The sequence below is a fragment of the Hyperoodon ampullatus genome (assembly GCF_949752795.1).
Source record: "Hyperoodon ampullatus genome assembly, chromosome: 5".
NCBI classification, from domain to species: Eukaryota; Metazoa; Chordata; class Mammalia; order Artiodactyla; family Ziphiidae; genus Hyperoodon; species Hyperoodon ampullatus.
In genome coordinates, this window is record NC_136918.1 from 135,202,827 (window position 1) to 135,221,335 (window position 18,509).

At 38.8% G+C, this 18,509-nt stretch overlaps 1 protein-coding gene across 2 annotated transcripts in view; it reads left to right on the forward strand.

Annotated features, from left to right (window-relative positions):
- The window catches only part of ITSN1 (intersectin 1), a gene marked incomplete at both ends in the record, with an annotated part of 175,868 nt that overhangs the window by 79,261 nt on the left and 78,098 nt on the right, over nucleotides 1–18,509 (forward strand). The window contains 4 exons of one of the 2 annotated variants that reach the window (XM_079704739.1): nucleotides 7,884–8,011; nucleotides 10,810–11,039; nucleotides 12,860–12,981; nucleotides 14,715–14,729. In XM_079704739.1, coding sequence (XP_079560865.1) covers nucleotides 7,884–8,011; nucleotides 10,810–11,039; nucleotides 12,860–12,981; nucleotides 14,715–14,729 — 495 coding nt within the window. The remainder of the gene's footprint in view (nucleotides 1–7,883; nucleotides 8,012–10,809; nucleotides 11,040–12,859; nucleotides 12,982–14,714; nucleotides 14,730–18,509) is intronic. The other variant, XM_079704738.1, reaches the window with a different exon arrangement.

Below are 18,509 nucleotides of genomic sequence, written 5' to 3' on the forward strand. Positions count from 1 at the left end.
CCTTTCCTCCTTCACGGCTCCCTCCCACTGGTGCAGGTCCCGTCCCAATTCTTTTGTCTCTGTTTTTTCTTTTTTCTTTTGCCCTACCCAGGTACGTGGGGAGTTTCTTGCCTTTTGGGAGGTCTGAGGTCTTCTGCCAGCGTTCAGTAGGTGTTCTGTAGGAGTTGTTCCACGTGTAGATGTATTTCTGATGTATCTGTGGGGGGGAAGGTGATCTCCCCATCTTACTCTTCTGCCATCTTCTCAAAAATCCCAGTAACGTATTGTTTAGCCTCCATGTGTTTGTGTTTTTTACATTTTATTCCCTGTAATTGATTTCTAATCTCATAGCGTTGTGGTCAGAAAAGATGCTTGATATGATTTCAATTTTCTTAAATTTACTGAGGCTTGATTTGTGACCCAAGAAGTGATCTATCCTGGAGAAAGTTCTGTGTCCACTTGAGAAGGAAGTGTAATCTGCTGTTTTCGGATGGAATGTCCTATAAATATCAGTGAAATCTGTCTGGTCTATTGTGTCATTTAAAGCTTGTGTTTCCTTATTAATTTTCTGTTTGGATGATCTGTCCACTGGTGAAAGTGGGGTTTTGAAGTCCCCCAGTATTATTGTGTTACTTTCAGTTTCCTCTTTTATAGCTGTTATCAGTTGCGTTATGTATTGAGGTGCTCCTAAGTTGGGTTCATATATATTTATAATTGTTATATCTTCTTCTTGGATTGATCCCTTGATCATTATGTAGTGTCCTTCCTTGTCTCTTGTAAAATTATTTATTTTAAAGTCTATTATATCTGATATGAGGATTGCTACTCCAGCTTTCTTTTGATTTCCATTTGCATGGAATATCTTTTTCCATCCCTTCCCTCTCAGTTGTATGTGTCCCTAGATCTGAAGTGGGTCTCTTATAGACAGCATATATATGGGTCTTATTTTTGTATCCATTCAGCGAGCCTGTGTCTTTTGTTTGGAGCATTTAATCCACTAACATTTAAGGTAATTATCGATATGTATGTTCCTATTACCATTTTCTTAATTGTTTTGGGTTTGTTTTCGTAGGTCCTTTTCTTCTCTTGTGTTTCCCACTTAGAGAAGTTCCTTTAGCATTTGTTGTAAAGCTGGTTTGGTAGGCTGAATTCTCTTAGCTTTTGCTTATCTGTAAAGCTTTTGATTTCTCCATCGAATCCAAATGAGATCCTTGCCAGGTAGAGTAATCTTGGTTGTAGGTTCTTCCCTTTCATCACTTTAAATATATCATGACACTCCCTTCTGCCTTGTAGAGTTTGTGCTGAGAAATCAGCTGTTAACCTTATGGGAGTTCCCTTGTATGTTATTTGTGATTTTTCCCTTGTTGCTTTTAATAATTTTTCTTTGTCTTTAATTTTTGTCAGTTTGATTACTATGTGTCTCAGTGTGTTTCTCCTTGGGTTTCTCCTGCCTGGGACTCTGCGCTTGCTGGGCTTGAGTGGCTATTTCCTTTTCCAAGGTAGGGAAGTTTTCAATTATAATGTCTTCAAATATTTTCTGGTGTCCTTTCTCTCTTCTCCTTCTGGGATCCCGTAATGTGAATGTTGATGCGTTTAATGTTGTCGCAGAGGTCTCTTAGGCTGTCTTCATTTCTTTTCATTCTTTTTTCTTTATTCTGTTCCACAGCAGTGTATTCCACCATTCTGTCTTCCAGGTCACTTATCCGTTCTTCTGCCTCAGTTATTCTGCTATTGATTCCTTCTAGTGTATTTTTCATTTCAATTTTTGTATTGTTCATCTCTGTTTGTTTGTTCTTTCATTCTTCTAGGTCTTTGTTAAACATTTCTTGCATCTACTCAATCTTCGCCTCCATTCTTTTTCCAAGGTCCTGGATCATCTTCACTATCATTATTCTGAATTCTTTTTCTGGATGGTTGCCTATCTCCACTTCATTTAGTTGTTTTTCTGGGGCTTTATCTTGTTCCTTCATCTGGTACATAGTCCTCTGCCTTTTCATTTTGTCTGTCTTTCTGTGAATGTGGTTTTCATTCCACAGGCTGCAGGATTGTAGTTCTTTATGCTTCTGCTCTCTGCCCTCTTGTGCATGAGGCATCTAAGAGGCTTGTGCAAGCTTCCTGATGGGAGGGACTGGTGGTGGGTAGAGCTGGGTGTTGCTCTGGTAGGCAGAGCTCAGTAAAACTTTAATCTGCTTTTCTGCTGATGGGTGGGGCTGAGTTCCCTCCCTGTTGGTTGTTTGGCCTGAGGCAACCCAGCGCTGGAGCCTACAGGCTCTTTGGTGGGGCTAATGGTGAACTCTGGGAGGGCTCATGCCAAGGAGTACTTCCCAGAACTTCTGCTGCCAGTGTCCTTGTCCCCGGGGTGAACCACAGCCACCCCCAGCCTCTGCAGGAGACCCTCCAACACTAGCAGGTAGGTCTCGTTCAGTCTCCTATGGGGTCGCTGCTCCTTCCTCCTCGGTCCTTATGTGCACACTACTTTGTATGTGCCCTCCAAGAGTGGAGTCTCTGTTTCCCCCAGTCCTGTTGAAGTCCTGCAATCAAATCCCACTAGGCTTCAAAGTCTGATTCTCTAGGAATTCCTCCTCCCGTTGCTGGACCCCCAGGTTGGGAAGGCTGACCTGGGGCTCAGAACCTTCACTCCAGTGGGTGGACTTTTGTGGTATGATTGTTCTCCAGTTTGTGAGTCACCCACCCAGCGGTCATTGGATTTGATTTTATTGCGATTGCTCCCCTCCTACCGTCTCATTGCGGCTTCTCTGTTGTCTTTGGATATGAGGTATCTTTTTTGGTGAGTTCCAGTGTCTTCTGTTGATGATTGTTCAGCAGTTAGTTGTGATTCCCATGCTCTAGCAAGAGGAAGTGCACGCATATCCATCTACTCCGCCATCTTGAACCCCAGTGGATACTTCTTTATACCTTATGTAATATCACTTCACATAATACATTTATTTTTGAGTGTTTCTAAGACCAAAGGAAGGAGAAACAGTCACAGTTTTTTAATTAAGTGATTTTGTGCCACTTGCATAGCAATAGAACAACTGTCTTTAGTGAACTTGAAAGTGAGCCATATTTCTCAGGGGGGCAAAAAATTGGATCTTCTTGAGTATTCAATTTGTGAAGCATATTGCTTTTGAAATACTTTGGCTGTATGCCACAGGACGTCCAAAGATGTTTTATGGTGCAAATATCTTAATTCCTTAGAGGAAATAAGTCACTTTTCCCCCTTGGTTGAAGGAAGAAATTTAAAAACTAGCTGATTTTCGTTCATCTTAACTAGTATAAGACAGAACCTTTATTTGCCAATCATTTTCTTATTGTGGTTTATAATCTGTGTTTGATCCAACACCCCTTTGAGAGTCAAATAAAAGCTATGTGCCTTCTCAGCAAGAAAAATGCCAATATACCCCAGTTTGCCTGTAATTTCATAGTGTTCACAGAGCCAAAGCTTTTTCGTAGACCCTGGATAAGAAACTCTGCTTTATCTTAGAATTCTGTAGATATTATTGGTGAAAAAAAATCTTATTTTAATTTATATATACTACGCATTTTATAGGAGTTTTATTTTTCCTATACATTTATTTTGTAGCTAAAACTTATTGAATGCATGCTTATTTCTTATTTATTAAGAAAGTCACCATACTTTATTAGGAGTTAATATTAAGCGGTTGTTCAGTATATCTAGTGTAAAACATATACCCTTGAGTAGAACTCAGAAGCAAGGTCAACAAAGTTGTACACTCAATACCATATTGCTAGATAAATATCCAGCCAATAAATAAATATGTGATTGTAGAGTTACTTATTTTAGAAAAAAGTAAGTTAATTTGAGGAAGAGCTACAAGTGAGATACTGAGTTTTGAATGGCAGTAATTTCTTATTTGTTCTGTTTATCTTAGTTATAATAGAGAAATAACTATGACAAGATTTAACAGAATTTGCAGGGTCACTTACCTCAGGCTGATCACCAGCACAGTTGATACGATTTGTGTGGGGAAGTTTTTCTTAGCTACTTCTCCCAATAGTTCTCTCATTTCCTAAGTAAATAAAAAAATTAATAAAACACCAGATTTATTTGTCACCTGGAAAATGTTTTCCCTGAAAGAATTAAAAGGCAACTTGTAAATAAACATACTTATACTTGAATTTCTTAAACGGTATTGAAAAGGAATGTAGGAACAGGACAGCCCTCAGCTCCCATGTGAAAGGACCCGTTGCTCCTTGTCATGCACAGAAAAGCAAGTTGTTAGCTAGTTTTTAGTTTATATTCCTTCATTCTATAGATTGCCATCTCAGAAGTTCAGCTTAAAAAAAAAAAAAAGTAATCAACTGAGGAATCATACATTTTCTGCTCATTTTGGTTCATGCCATCTTAAACTCCCAAGTCCAAGGAAAGAGAGGAAAACCCAGAATGCCTTACTATTCATAGCAGCTTGATTTTCTTACACTTGATTGTGTATCTCAGCAGTATTTGACTTGGATGAAGGAAATGACAGAAAAACTTTGCAGTCTTCAAATCTGGATCATAAGATGTCAGAGCCTTCTGTTACCTCATTTGACATCTGTTATTTTATGCCTCCTGCAAGCTCCATTTCCTTGGAGGTACTTGAAGCTGCAGCTTATTTAGATAGTTCCGAAGATAGGTGCAGCTTATCCTCTAATTCTCTTATACTCAAAAATAAGTGTGCTTTAAATTTTAAAAAATATCTTCCTTCATGTATTTGAAACATTTAAAAATTGTTTTCAAACTCTCATTAGCGTGATTTTTTTCCTATAGATGCTTTAAGTTTATTTCTTATTGCTTTTCATTTTATAGTCCCTCATAATATGTTGCTAGCTTTATTTCCATCTGTCTTCACTTTGTATCTGGTAATTATTGATCTATAAATTAATATCCAATTACTAGGGCCCAATATAGAAAGGAAATATGCAGTATAATTCTTTGTTAAAATGAAAAATCTTCATTTGTGCCCTGGTCTACCTGATGCATTGGTACATCATGGCCAGCGTCCATTCTAACTGGCCAGCGCTTGTGCAGTAAGTACATGTTGTTAAGTGTTTTGAATATCACTATGCCTAAAATACATTTTTCCTGGATGAAATAAGAATTTTCCTGTTTTAATATACAATCAGATCCCTCCTCTGTGATTTCTTTTTCTTTTTTAACTATTTATTTATTTATGGCTGTGCTGGGTCTTCGTTGCTGCACGCGGGCTTTCTCTACTTGTGGCGAGCAAGGGCTACTCTTTGTCGTGGTGCGCAGGCTTCTCATTGCAGTGGCTTCTCCTGTTGCGGAGCACAGGCTCTAGGTGTGCGGGCTCAGTAGTTGTGGCACATGGGCTTAGTTGCTCCACGGCATATGGGATCTTCCTGGACCAGGGCTCAAACCCGTGTCCCCTGCATTGGCAGGTGGATTCTTAACCACTGCGCCACCAGGCAAGTCCCCTCCTCTGTCATTTCTTACTCTTTTGTATTTAATTTCAGCTTAAAATTATTTTGCTTACTGGTTATACCTTTTTAGTTTATGTAATAAGAATAAAATCCTAAATAAAAGAGACACAGATAAATAGAGAATACATTTTTATGGTGATGAACAATGTCTAACAATTTAACAGATCTTAAAACTAAAAAACAAACAAACAAAAACTAAAGATTGTCTACTCTGATTTAGCTTGTGGTGCATGTCAGGGACTTGAGATTAAAATCCTAGTATCTTTGTTCCCAGTTCAGTACCTTTTAATTATAGTCTGCTGCCAGAAATTATTTTTCTGAACCTATTTGAGAATTTTGTGCAGTTGAAGATGAAATTTGAAAATAGGAAGAAAAGTAAATTTTCATCACTTCTTACCCTTCTTTTTAAAGGGTCTCAGCCATTGGGTCAGTGACAGAGTGGGCCATCCCTGTCTATGCAGAGGCTAACTTTCGTCTTCCTCTCTTAGGACATATAGAGTTTTGATTAATAGCATTCCACTGCAGTTTTCCTTTTCACGTAGAGACATTAGCTTGAACCAAGAGTGCGGATAACTCTAACAGCAATTGACCCTTATTTTCCATTTGTCTCTGAAATATCAAATCCCAAATATTAACCAGATTTTTTATTCATGTTTTTAGAGATTACTATTTATGCTTGATTCCAAATTACTATGAAAAGCAATACTGCTGAACTTTTAGCACATTAAAGTTTTACGTCCCATGGTATAGCAGTGAGAAAGATGATGAAAAATGGAATTCTTTTTTCGTGATATTGAATTTTGTCTCTTAGAACTGTAAACAGACCAAGGCGTCATCATTATGTTCCAGTTTCCATTCTTGGCCTTCCATGGCTCCTCTATAGCTAAACTCCTGTCTCAAGTACCCTTCATAATTTGGAAGTCACATGCCCATGGCTGCAGCCACAGGGAATAGTCCTTCAATGTGTGCCTTACAAAATTGTGTCTTCCTGCTGCATCCTGTCTGGTTATTCCCAGGCTCATCTGCTGGGTTCTCTACTGAAGCCCCTTCCTTCTTTCCTTCCTTCCCCCTCTTCAAGTGCCTCCTTCTCTCCAGTCCTTCCTCCTTGCCCGGTACCTGCTCCCCCTAACCTCCTGATCTCCAGTTAGACTTTTTCTCGTATCGCATTGATCCCTTTTAGGACCTCTCAGTGTCACTTATGGTGTACAGAATGCTTGTTACATACATTCTAACTTTATCTTAAGAACGGTCTAGCTAGTAGGAAAAGGTTAGCCTTACTCTCAGGGCTTTTCTCTAGGAATAAGCGCCTTTTAACACTGATCTTCTTCAGACAGTCTCTCTACCTTTGATGTCTGATCTGTGAATGAAATCTAAAGGTAGAAATAAGCAGGAAGAAACCTACCCATCTGGACTTACCAGTGAGCAAATCAAGAGAAGACAGGGCAGACCTTAGTTCTTAAATCTCACCATATAGGCCCCTTGGCTGCCCCCCTAGTTAGCCAAACCAAGAAGTCAACTGGAACTTTTGGTTCTACTGGACACTTTGACTTGTTTGATTTATTGTTGACACAAGTAAGAAGAGATTTGGTGACTGAATCTGTTAGTGACCATTTGATTCCGATGGAATCAGAGGGTTTTCCCCCACCAACAGGCATTTCTTTGTTCTTCATATTTTTGGGTGTTTAAACTTCTGACTTGAGTACTTTAAATATCATAAAATACACTTTATTTTCAGTAGCATGCTAAGGAAATTACTGTTATTCCTGTGTTAGTATCAAATGAGGAAATCGGATCCAAAGTGATGATCAAATTATAGCTTTTTACTTTCCATCTGACTGCTGGCTTAGTTTGGGGCAGCTGACAGCTTCACACATGGTTTTAATAAGAAAAGATGCTTCAGAAGAGGTCTGATTCAAAGAAAAATATACCCTGGGGGGAGACTCAAAGTTGTGGAGGAGAAGGATGTCGTTTTGTTTCAAAGCAGCATGTCATAAGAAGGAGGTGAGGTTGTAATGGTTTAGTGGAGCGAGTGTAGGAAGAAGTGTGTACATCTTCAAAGCCAGTGGAGGTTGGGGTTGATTATTATCAAAAGAATCTTAAGATTCCATTCATGATCATCACCGTGTCTCAAAATTAGTTGAGTTCCATTACTGTTGCTGAGTCCTGAGCAGTATAGTTTTTCTAATGCTCGTCCCTAGCAAGCTCGTTCTAAAGCACCTCATGGACCATGGTGCAGTGTGTTATGGCTCACTAAAATATGATCTCAGGCAGCTTCTGGAGATCAGTCATGTCAAAATGTAGAGTGATTTTAGTTTTCCAAGTTAACGTTTTTCAAACCTGAAGCGTTATCTCCTACGTGTCTAGGCTTCCCCACTATGAAATGTTGCATGCTGATAAACAGTGGAAATGTCTATCAGCGCATGTCATTACATGAACTGTTTCTTGATCATTTATAGGAACTAAGAGAAATACATAATAAGCAGCAGCTACAGAAACAGAAGTCCATAGAGGCTGAACGACTGAAACAGAAAGAACAAGAGCGAAAGATCATAGAATTAGAAAAACAAAAAGGAGAAGCCCAAAGGTGAGTCTTTTCAGTGGATTGTGGACCCTTCTGGAAGGAACTTTGAGTATTTACTATTCTTTGCCGGGCTTCTCCAAATTCTTAGTGCACCAGAAAGAGCCTTCAGTCTTTAATGTGTGTGGGCACATGTATATATAAATCTTTGCATGTATAAGTACCCCCCAAAGTTTTTGGTTGGTGCCCAGAGCTCTCTCAGGCTACGACTATGTAGATAAATGGAATTATACAAGAAATTGGGACACTTGGTATGCTCATTTGCATGCCAATGACCAAAATACGTTTCCAGTTCACAGCCTTTTAATAACAGTGGCCATCAGAGTCCTGGGTTTGAAATCAAAGTCCCTGAGCTCAGTGGCCACACAGGGTTTCTCCAGTGAGACAGACAGTATACCACGCCATCTTCTTTCTTCTTTTTCAACTGCACATGAAACTCAAGTACAAAAGGAGAAAATTTGCTGTTGCTGCTGCTGCTTAGGACACAGACACATTTTTGTTTGAATATTTGTGTCTGTAGTCTTTTATTTGTAACCTTTCGTAGTAACTTGTAGAAATTTATTGTTTCCCTTTTGGTGTGTCTGATTTTGTTATTGGATATTTGCTTTTTAAACTACAAATTGATTTTAGACTCCTAAGAAACAAAAGTGACCAAGTATCCCAATGATATGGTGTAAATTATAAAAATTGGTTCTTGAAATTAGACTAAAAAGATGAAGAAACTCATACTTTAGGCAAGTCACTGACTTTTACTGGGCTGAGCTCAGTTTAACTGCCAGGGTGCGCTTTTTTTTTTTAACATTTATTTATTTATTTTAATTTAATTTTTGGCTGCGTCGGGTCTTAGTTATGGCATGCGGGATCTTCATTGCGGTGCACGGGCTTTTCTCTAGTTGTGGGGCGTGGGGTCCAGAGCGCATGGGCTCTTTAGTTTGCAGCATATGGGCTCTCTAGTTGAGGCGAGCAGGCTCAGTAGTTGTGGCACGTGGGCTTAGTTGCCCCACGGCATGTGGTATCTTAGTTCCCCAACCAGGGATCAAACCCGAGTCCCCTGCATTGGAAGATGGATTCTTTACCACTGGACCACCGGGGAAGTCCCCAGGGTGCACTTTTGCAGCACTTTTTATTATGGGTACATATTGTATTTTGCATTTGGTGTTTTAGTCTTTTTTATCATGGGTTAGGTAGGATTTCAAACCAATTTAGAGGACTATTTTATGGTTCTCTTGGTGGAAGGAGGTAGGTCTAGGATTATATCCCAGGGATTAATTCCTTGGATATGTTTATTAACTCCATCATTTTCTTATCTTCAAAGTTTATTATTCACATACACTGCACCAAAGTTTCACTTTCCTACAGAGTAGAAATACACATACAGTGTCATGATATAAAAGTTTAAATTTTCTGCTTACAATTGTATGATAAATAGCACCCAACATTTAACTTCAGAAATTACGTGGTTATATGCTTTTATAAATGGTGGCCTTTATTGGTGGAATATGTTAAGCAAATTTTATTTGTTGTTATGAATAACAATTAATGTTCCTACCCCTCCAAAAAATGTCTTTTATGCTTTCTTAAAAGATGTTTTGAAAATTGTAAGTGAAATGCTTGATTTAAATTGAAAAGAATTCTACTGCACTAAAGCTTCACGTTTATACAGAGTAGAAATAAATATAATATTTTTTAAATGGAGAATAAAGTTTTATTTGTTTAGATCATGTTCCCCTGGCAGTTTCCTAGTTCCAGGAGATGACCTCTGTGCGTTGGCCATGTCACAGGCTAGTGATTCATGCTGTAGACTTTAGAACCAGGCTGCCTGAAGTGGTCCCCAAGCTGGTGTGGCCGTGTGACCTTGGACAAGTCATTCACTCCCTCTGCCTCATTTTCATCTGTAAAATTTGGATGATAATGATAGGATAATGATAGGACCTACCTACCTAGTGTGAGGGTTAAAGTAGTTAACAAATGTGGAGGACTAGTTATTATTAACATGGTATCATTTATTATTGCACATTAGTTTCTTTCTTTCTTTATTTGGTTGTACCATGTCTTAGTGTCTTAGTTGCAGCACATGGGCTCCTTAGTTGCGGCAGGCAAGCTCCTTAGCTGTGGCATGCAAACTCTTAGTTGCGGCATGCCTGTGGGATCTAGTTCCCTGACCAGGGGTCAAACCCATGAGGCCATCATATTTTTCAAGGCCTATATTTAATTGCACTTTATCTCTTTGTGTCAGCTAGTTTGAAAAACAAAGTAGGTGAATTCAGTAAAATATATAGAAACTGTTGCTTGTAAGGGTTGGTTACTACCTCAAGGGTTCAAAATAACCTGTTGGTTTCTGCTTCAGTTCTGGGGAGCTACTTATGTGCATGTACATACAGTGTGTCCCCTCAGTGATCTAACTGTTCATGGACTTCTTTAAGCAATATTTCATTTGCAGTGCTGGGTATACTTTCTCTTCATGGAAGTTATGTTCCTGTGTTTTATGGCTTTTATTTTTCTTTGCAATTATATGCCAGTTTTAAAATCGAGAAGTATTTTTGTGATTTTTTTGTAATCACTTTAGAAGCTAGCTACATGAGGAATTTTCTTTCTGTGTTTTTCTAAATCATGTGATTTCATCTCACTCAGAAAGGGAGCCCTGAGAGCCTCTGTTTCATTGACTCAGATCCCTCCATCTGAAGAACAATATCCCTTGGTGTTTAGCATCCCATTGACTAGATGGAGCTCTTTGTGCAAAGGGGCCACACAGCAGTGTTAACTTGGAGTCGCTTCCCTGCTGTAATCAGGCATTTTGTTGACAGACGAGCTCAGGAAAGGGACCAGCAGTGGCTGGAGCACGTGCAACAAGAAGATGAGCATCAGCGGCCAAGAAAACCCCACGAGGAGGAAAAACTCAAAAGGGAAGAGAGTGTCAAAAAGAAGGACAGTGAGGAAAAGGGCAAACAGGAAATGCAAGACAAGCTGAGCCGGCTTTTCCTTCAACAACAAGAGCCAGCTAAGCCAGCTGTCCAAGCACCCTGGTCCACCACAGGTATGAGAGGCCAAAATTATTCTAGCAAATAAGTCCTTTTCTACACCTGAAACTAACACAACATCGTAAATCAACTATACCCCAATATAAAATAAAAATTTTTTAAAAAAGCCCTGTTCTCCCAGATCCTCTTGGGAAACAGTCATGTCTTATCAGGCTCTATGTTGGCCGTGTTCATAGCAATGAGAACGTCAGTGTCTTTTTTTGGATGGTGCAGCTGTTCATCTTCTAGCATCATCAGATGTCTGTTTAGTTCTCCCCGCACCGTGCCAACCTTTGGCATCCAGAAGTCTTTTGCAGACGACAGTGGCATGAAGTTTCATTGCCAAGCCCCATTCATACACCTGTATTCCAAATGGAGGTCATAACCCTTCCTGCTTCTCTGTTTTGTTATTTTCTCTGGGAATTTCAGAGCCGTCTCAGCAGCAGGAAGTGGCACTTCTTCCCCTTGCCTACAGTGACATGACATTCACTGTCCTCAGTCTGCACTGCGTACAACTGTGTTGTTACCTTTTGAAACTTTTTTTTTTTTGCCCTTTGAACATAAGTTACGTCTTTATAAATAACGGTAAATGGAAGGCTTTGAAATAGCTAGAAAACGTTATCCCTTTTATCAGATGCAAACTAGAATGTATTTTTAAAATTCTTGTGTGGCTGTACAATATTGTGAAGCTTAGGGGATAATACTCAGCTGAGGAAAGTGATGGCCTTTTTCTTTGTTTGGCAAATGACAAATGTTTGTTTCCTGTTTGCACAGCGGGCAGGGATGGGAGTGAGGGTTCAGAGTTGGCCGACACCCTCCCTGCCTCAAGATGCATGCAGTCCAGGGAGAAAGACTGGCAAGCCATCAGATCCACACAGGAGCCTGTGCCATACGAGGACAAAATATATGTTTTAATATTTTTTTTTGATCTGAAAATTATTTCGCCATGACTTGATCTTAAGTTCCTTATGCGTCCTCTTGGTATAAAATGAGGATTTTTTTGCTCCTTTGGTCAGTGGGAAATTATGCACATCATTCAGTTCAAGATGACACAAAGATAGTACTTTCACGGCTTTTCAGAGAAAATAGGTGTGTATCAAAATACTTGCAGCTCTTGGGTAAAACAGTTCAGAGGGCTGTGAGTAGTTATTAATCAGGATCCAAAATATCCTCTGCTCATGTGCATTTTAAAAAATTTTACTTCATTGAAAAGCTACATTATTTTCATCTAGGGTCTGTCCTTGGTTCATTTTTTTCTCTAGGGCGTGTAATTCACCAGGAATTACAATTGAATGATCAGTAAGAACGGTTCTTGGTGAAATCAGCACTTATGTTTTACATGACCGCATTGAGGGCCTAAAACATCAACCTTTCCATGTCTCTTAATATGGAAAGTTAAAGTTGTGCTTCTTTGACCCCTCCCCTATGAGTTGGCTGTTTCAAATTTGCCTCACATTCGAACCGCTGCATCGAGCTAGACACCCTGCATGGGGGAAAGAGGTCTGGATGCTTTATAGATGCGCCCTGCTGACGCCTAAGCCAGGGAGCAGAGAACAGGGACTTCAGGCAGCCTCACTGCACTCAGCACTGGGATGACCTTGGCTTAATGTCCACTAGTGACCTCTCCGATGGGTTCTAGTTGCTGACATCAGATTTGGCTCTCCTTTGGTTTCAGAACCAAACACATCCTCAGAAATTCCTTGAGTAGATGTAAGTTGTTCAGATGTTAAGATAAGCAGCAGAGGAGATAGATGCCTGTAATTTGCCTTGTGTCATGCATTTGTGTTCCATGTAACGTTTTATTTTTGTTCCCTTCTCCTTCTTTCCTCATAAACAGAAAAAGGCCCACTTAGCATTTCTGCACAGGAGAATGTAAAAGTGGTGTATTACCGAGCACTCTATCCCTTTGAGTCCAGAAGTCACGATGAAATCACGATCCAGCCAGGAGATATAGTCATGGTAAGAAAGACTCCAGCGAAAGCGTGGTTTCTGTTGATGGTTAGCATCTGTCCTCTTTTTGTACTTTATTTGACAGTTGTAAAATGGTTGGTGAGTAATCCAGCATTTGAGTTTTTGAAGTATAGCCTCACTCTTCTTCCTTTTCTATTAGAATGGAAGTTGGCACTTAAAAACGTATCCCAGCATCGCTTTAAAATAGAATTGTTAAAGAAAATGGGTTCTTAACATAGCCTTTGCATAATTTTAAAGCTCTGGTAATTTTAGAGTTTAGATTACTACTTAGATATTAAAAGTAGTCTTTCAGAAATAGTTTTAAATGCAAAATGCTTGATCATCATTTTCATAGTTGCCACTGATAATTTTTGTATCTTTGGGTCAAAGCATCTTTTTTTCCCTTTGTGTAAACTTTGAATTGTGTGAAGAGTCATGAATTAAATACAGTTAACCTGCTTTTCTACTCTATAAATGAACAGATGAAAGAGTTTAGAACTTTGCTTGTTACGGCTTGTTTAATTATAATAATAATCTTATGATTATAACTAAAACTATAGTAACCAGTTTAAGAAAGAATAAAGCAATGTGGTTGACCTAAATTATTTCCTAAAAGAAAATAGTAGTTCCTCAATCCAGTTATTAACGTGTCTTAGAAGTGGTTAAGCTTCGCATTACTGTTGGCTTTTTTTTTTTTCTTTTTACTATGGAAATGGTCCAGAATTTTTTTTAAGAACTATGAAAGTTAAGAATTGAGACAAACACACTTCCCATACTAGGACCCATGTCTTTGAAGTATAAAAGGGTGTCATGCAGTCACTGTAATTACTCATGCATTCATCTTCCATTTATGCATCATATCTGTATTTAGAGTATGTGATCTTTCATGGGCCAAAATATATAGAAAGAACAGTGTGTTTGGTCCTCAAAGAACTCAATCCCTTCTCCCCTTATTTTCTGATAGCTTTTTCTCTAGTTCTTATGGGCTGGAAATAAGGGAGTCGTGCCCAATGCTCCAGAATTTTTCAAAGTCAAGATCCCCCTAACAATAACGAAACCCTCTTCCAGTAATCTCTCTGCCTTCATTCAGCACAGAGTTTTGAATGCCTGGGCGCCAGCCTCACTCATTCTTTACAGAAAGAACTGCTGGTTTCTCTCAAGTGTGGACGCACCACACTGCCCGTGAATGGTGACCTGGGCGGAGTGTTTCGCAGCTTCTTCCCCATCTTCTTTTTCCTAATGGCCTGAGGCTGCTTTATTCCTCCTGCCTAGTCTTTGAAATATCTTGTGCCTTTTAAAGCAGATAAATTGGAAATTATCTAAATACCATGCAATAGCAGGAATCTAAACATTATGAAGGTACAGTGCCATAGCAGAGAAGACCTCATTACAAAGTTGATTTTTATACCGCTTTAAGAAAAAAAAAAAAGCCTAACATATTTGAAACTGGATTTTGTTGCAACACAAGGTGCAGAAAAGTAATGTTCTCTTCCTGAGATAAGGAAGTGTTACCAAATATTACGATAAGGAAATGTTACAGATGATCTATATTTTAATGAGTATATATTGCTATTTTTTTTGAAACATAGTCTTGTTACAATGGTACTGAGTCCTTTTCCTCAAACTGACTAGTTAAGCACCAGTCACACTAGAAGAATAGAGTGTAGATATACCATGAGAATGAAACATTTCATTAAACATGTATTTTGCCTTGCTTTCAAACCTTTGCTTTCCTGGTGGAGGTTAAAGGGGAATGGGTGAGTGCCTTGTGACTGTCAGGAAGTCTGCATCTTATTAAATGTTTTGTTCTCTTAAATCAGTTTAATTCTGTGTAAGTACACATATCTTTGGGTGTTGTCGTGGCAGTAAAAAGATGTTTTGAGTTTGTGTAGTAGGTTGTGCTTAAAATAGAAAATGAAGAAAAAGGTGTGAAAGTTTGTGTTACCAGGTTTCTGTTTGCTAAATTCCATGTAAGGACTAACTTGAAGTTTCCGTATTAGCAAATTATTAGGTCAAGTCTCTGTCTCAGATCATGGACAAAAATAAGTTCCAAGTAGGTTAAACTTAAAAGTTAAAATTCTTTTTTAAAAGGCTTTTTTTTTTCTTTTCTTTTTAAGGAGAATATTGGAATAGTTTTCTAAGAAATGCCTTTCTGAGTTAAAACTAGAAGCCATCAATGACAAAAATGGACAGATTTGACAATATTAAAAAATTAAATCCTGTAGATTGCAAAATACATAGGAGACAAAGGGTCACTATCCATATTATATAAAGACTCTGAAAAGTTAATATGAAAGAAACCCACAGCTTTAAAAAGTTGGCTGAGGATATAAAGAGACATATACAGATGAAGAAAAGTAAATGATTTTAAAAAAATACAAAAAGCTGCTTCTTTCTTTGGTGATTAGGAAAATGCAAATTTTAAAAATGAGATAGCATTTTTCACCTCTCCGGTGAACAAGTTTAAGAGTTTGATAATATTAAGCTTTGTCAAGAGTGTAGGAAAGTGGATACAATATACATCGTCAGCATGGTTGTATGAATTGGCTAAGCCATTTGGAGGGCAATTTGGCAATACCTATTCAAATTTAAAATTCTCATTCCCCTTGACCTAGGAATTCTGTTACTCTCCCTCCTCTAAGCTGTTTTTAGCAAGTGCACAAATAAACGTGTCCATGGATGTTCACTGCAGCATTGTTGGTAAAAGCAAACAAGGAACAGCCCAGTATCCATCAGTAAGGGAATAGTTTAAATAAATTGTGATACAGCTAAACAATAAATATAATGAAGATGTTTTTAAAAATTACACAGATCTACATATACAAATAAACTGTAGTAAAAAAGCAGAAACAATATGTAGAGCATAATTGCATTTGGTTAAATAGAAAGCTGTGTGTGTGTGTATGAATGTTTTTACGTATATAGTTTACAGTCTCGCGGTATAGGCATCAGACTGTTCACAGTGGTTACCACTGGGCAGTTAGAGAGGTGTCTTTCATGTTTAATTCTATGTACTTCTATATTCATGTTTACAAATGTATTAACATTTGTAATTTTTAATGAAACACTAAAGATAAATCCAACTTCGACAACTATTAACAGAGAATGTCTCCCCAGGCCTGGAATGGCGTTTATTTTATCTCAGACATCCCACATATGTTAACGAAGGGGCTGTGCTGTGAGGCATACTGTATTCTCTTGCTGAGGGGACAGCGGTGGTGTCTTCATTTTGTACCACAAAATGCAGCAAGACACCTCAAATGGCATTCTACTGTATTATGTTTGTGAGGCTAACAATCGGTACCCAACAAGTGGAAATGGACATGTAATAGTAGCAATTTTTTTATTTCATGAAGTTTGCAGTTGAGAAACACAATCGTGAAAAATATGCAATAGAACATTCCTAGCAATCTCCCTTGGTTGAATAATCAGGAGTTCACTTACTTTTGTGGGCACAGTACTCATCGGCTTCTCAGATTTCTCAAACTTCTTTGAAAAGTAGCTAACTATACCTGTTAGATTTTAGAAGTCTAGCAACGTTTTCTGTTTTAATGTAGGCAGTCTTGGAGGGGGCTTTAAAAAATATTTTGCTGTTAAAAAAAACTTGATTATCAGCGCAATTTTCTCCAAAAATATTTTTTCATGATTAACAAAAATTAAAGTGGTATTTTATGTATAGTCCTGTTCTAACTGTTGTTGATAATACAAAAAAATATAAGATAATTCTACCATTCATATGTTTAAAACCTCTTTAGAAAAATAGGGAGAAACACATGAAAAGGCCATTGTGTGATGAAGTTCCCAATGAATGCTCACTCACTGCTAGGAATGTAAAAGAGGAAAGAAATCAGAGTGAACTAAGGTGCTCAGGGAAGCCTTCTGAATGGAAACATCTTAATTGAGTTTTACCTGGACAGCTAAGGCTTAGATACTTTGAAAATCTATGGCCTGTCTTCTGATCTGGAGGTCCCAATCCAATACCTGGAGGGTGAATAAGTCCAATTTGACATCCACAATGTATTGGAATAGCGTAAGAGATTAGGGACTTCCCTGGCAGTCCAGAGGTTAAGACTCCACACTTCCAATGCAGGGGGCGCAGATTCGATCCCTGATCGGGGAACTAAGATCCCACATGCCACGCGGCCAGAAAAAAAAGAAATTGGAGCACCTCTGCTCACTGCCGTTTTGTTGAAGTTTATCTTAAGAAAACAGGCTGATCATCTACTCAGCTGGTTTTAAATGGTACAGGGCTGAGTGCATCAATCCTGCTCAGGGACCTTAAAAAAAAAACCCACAACCAATCCAGGGCTCACCCCCAGAGACTGTGGGAACTTTTCATCCATATTTAGGATTCAGAATCTTGTCCAGGTGGTTCTATCAGGAAGTCAGTTTAGGGAACCACTGATCTAACCTAATCTCTTTTCTGTTGGGACTAATCCCAAGTCATTCTGGAAAATATCCTCTTCTTAGAGATATCCAAAAAAGGAGACTTCTTTAGGGGCTGTCAGTCATCGACCAGTCAATTCATTCAGAAAGTTGTTTATCTTCTAATTTAGTGTTTCTTTTGTAACAATTTAAACTCATTCTTTTTTCCTTTTCTTTTCTTGATGGAGAATTGTTTTGGGGTTTTTGTTTTGTTTGTTTGTTTTTCAATGTAGTCAGTACCTTTTATTTCCTGCCTTTCTTAGATTTCCATAATCTTAACATCTGAGCCATTGCTGTGTTGAGGGATCAGCACACACCTGATTCCAGGGGTGGACCATATCCAGCCCGTGCCTCTTTTGTAATAAAGTTTTACTGGAACACATTCAGGCGTGTTCATTTACATATTGCTTACAGCTGCTTTTGTGCTACAGCTGCAGAGTTCATTCGCTGCGAGGAAAATTTTGCCAACCTCTAGATTAGCGCTTTAGAAAACAGTTTTAATATCCTCATCCAGGAGTTTAGGGGGAAACCTTTTATTTCCAAACTAGCAAATGTACGAAACATGTGCTTCTCCCCATGTTCTGCAGCACATCCGAGGCAGCTGCACCGGTGGGTCTAAGTTGGTACACAGTTTAAACCTGTTTGCTCTCCATGCCCTTTGTCCTGCTTGTGAGGGGAGAGGGAATTTCTGTTACCCTTCTTTGTGACAAGGTCAGAGGCTTTAAAAATCTTAGCGTCACCATGAAGATGGCGGTCATGAAGCATATGAACATTGAGAAAAGAAATATATTATTGGGTTTCAGCCACGTGTACTTGAACCTGATACGCTGTGTGCATTTGACTGTTGCATCAGTGCCCTACAGTGTGCAGTGCATAATTATTAACAGTTCGTAGACTAGATCTGTAACATAGTCCCAGACATTTAAGCAACATTTGGGGTTTGTGCTTCCCACTTTGATGTTTCACTAGAATGACCCCAAATGCTCTGAGGTGTTGCTGTGGGGCTGATTAAATGAAATTGTATTAAGACCAATATTGTTGGGCTTCCCTGGTGGTGCAGTGGTGAAGAATCTGCCTGCCAATGCAGGGGACACAGGTTCGAGCCCTCACCC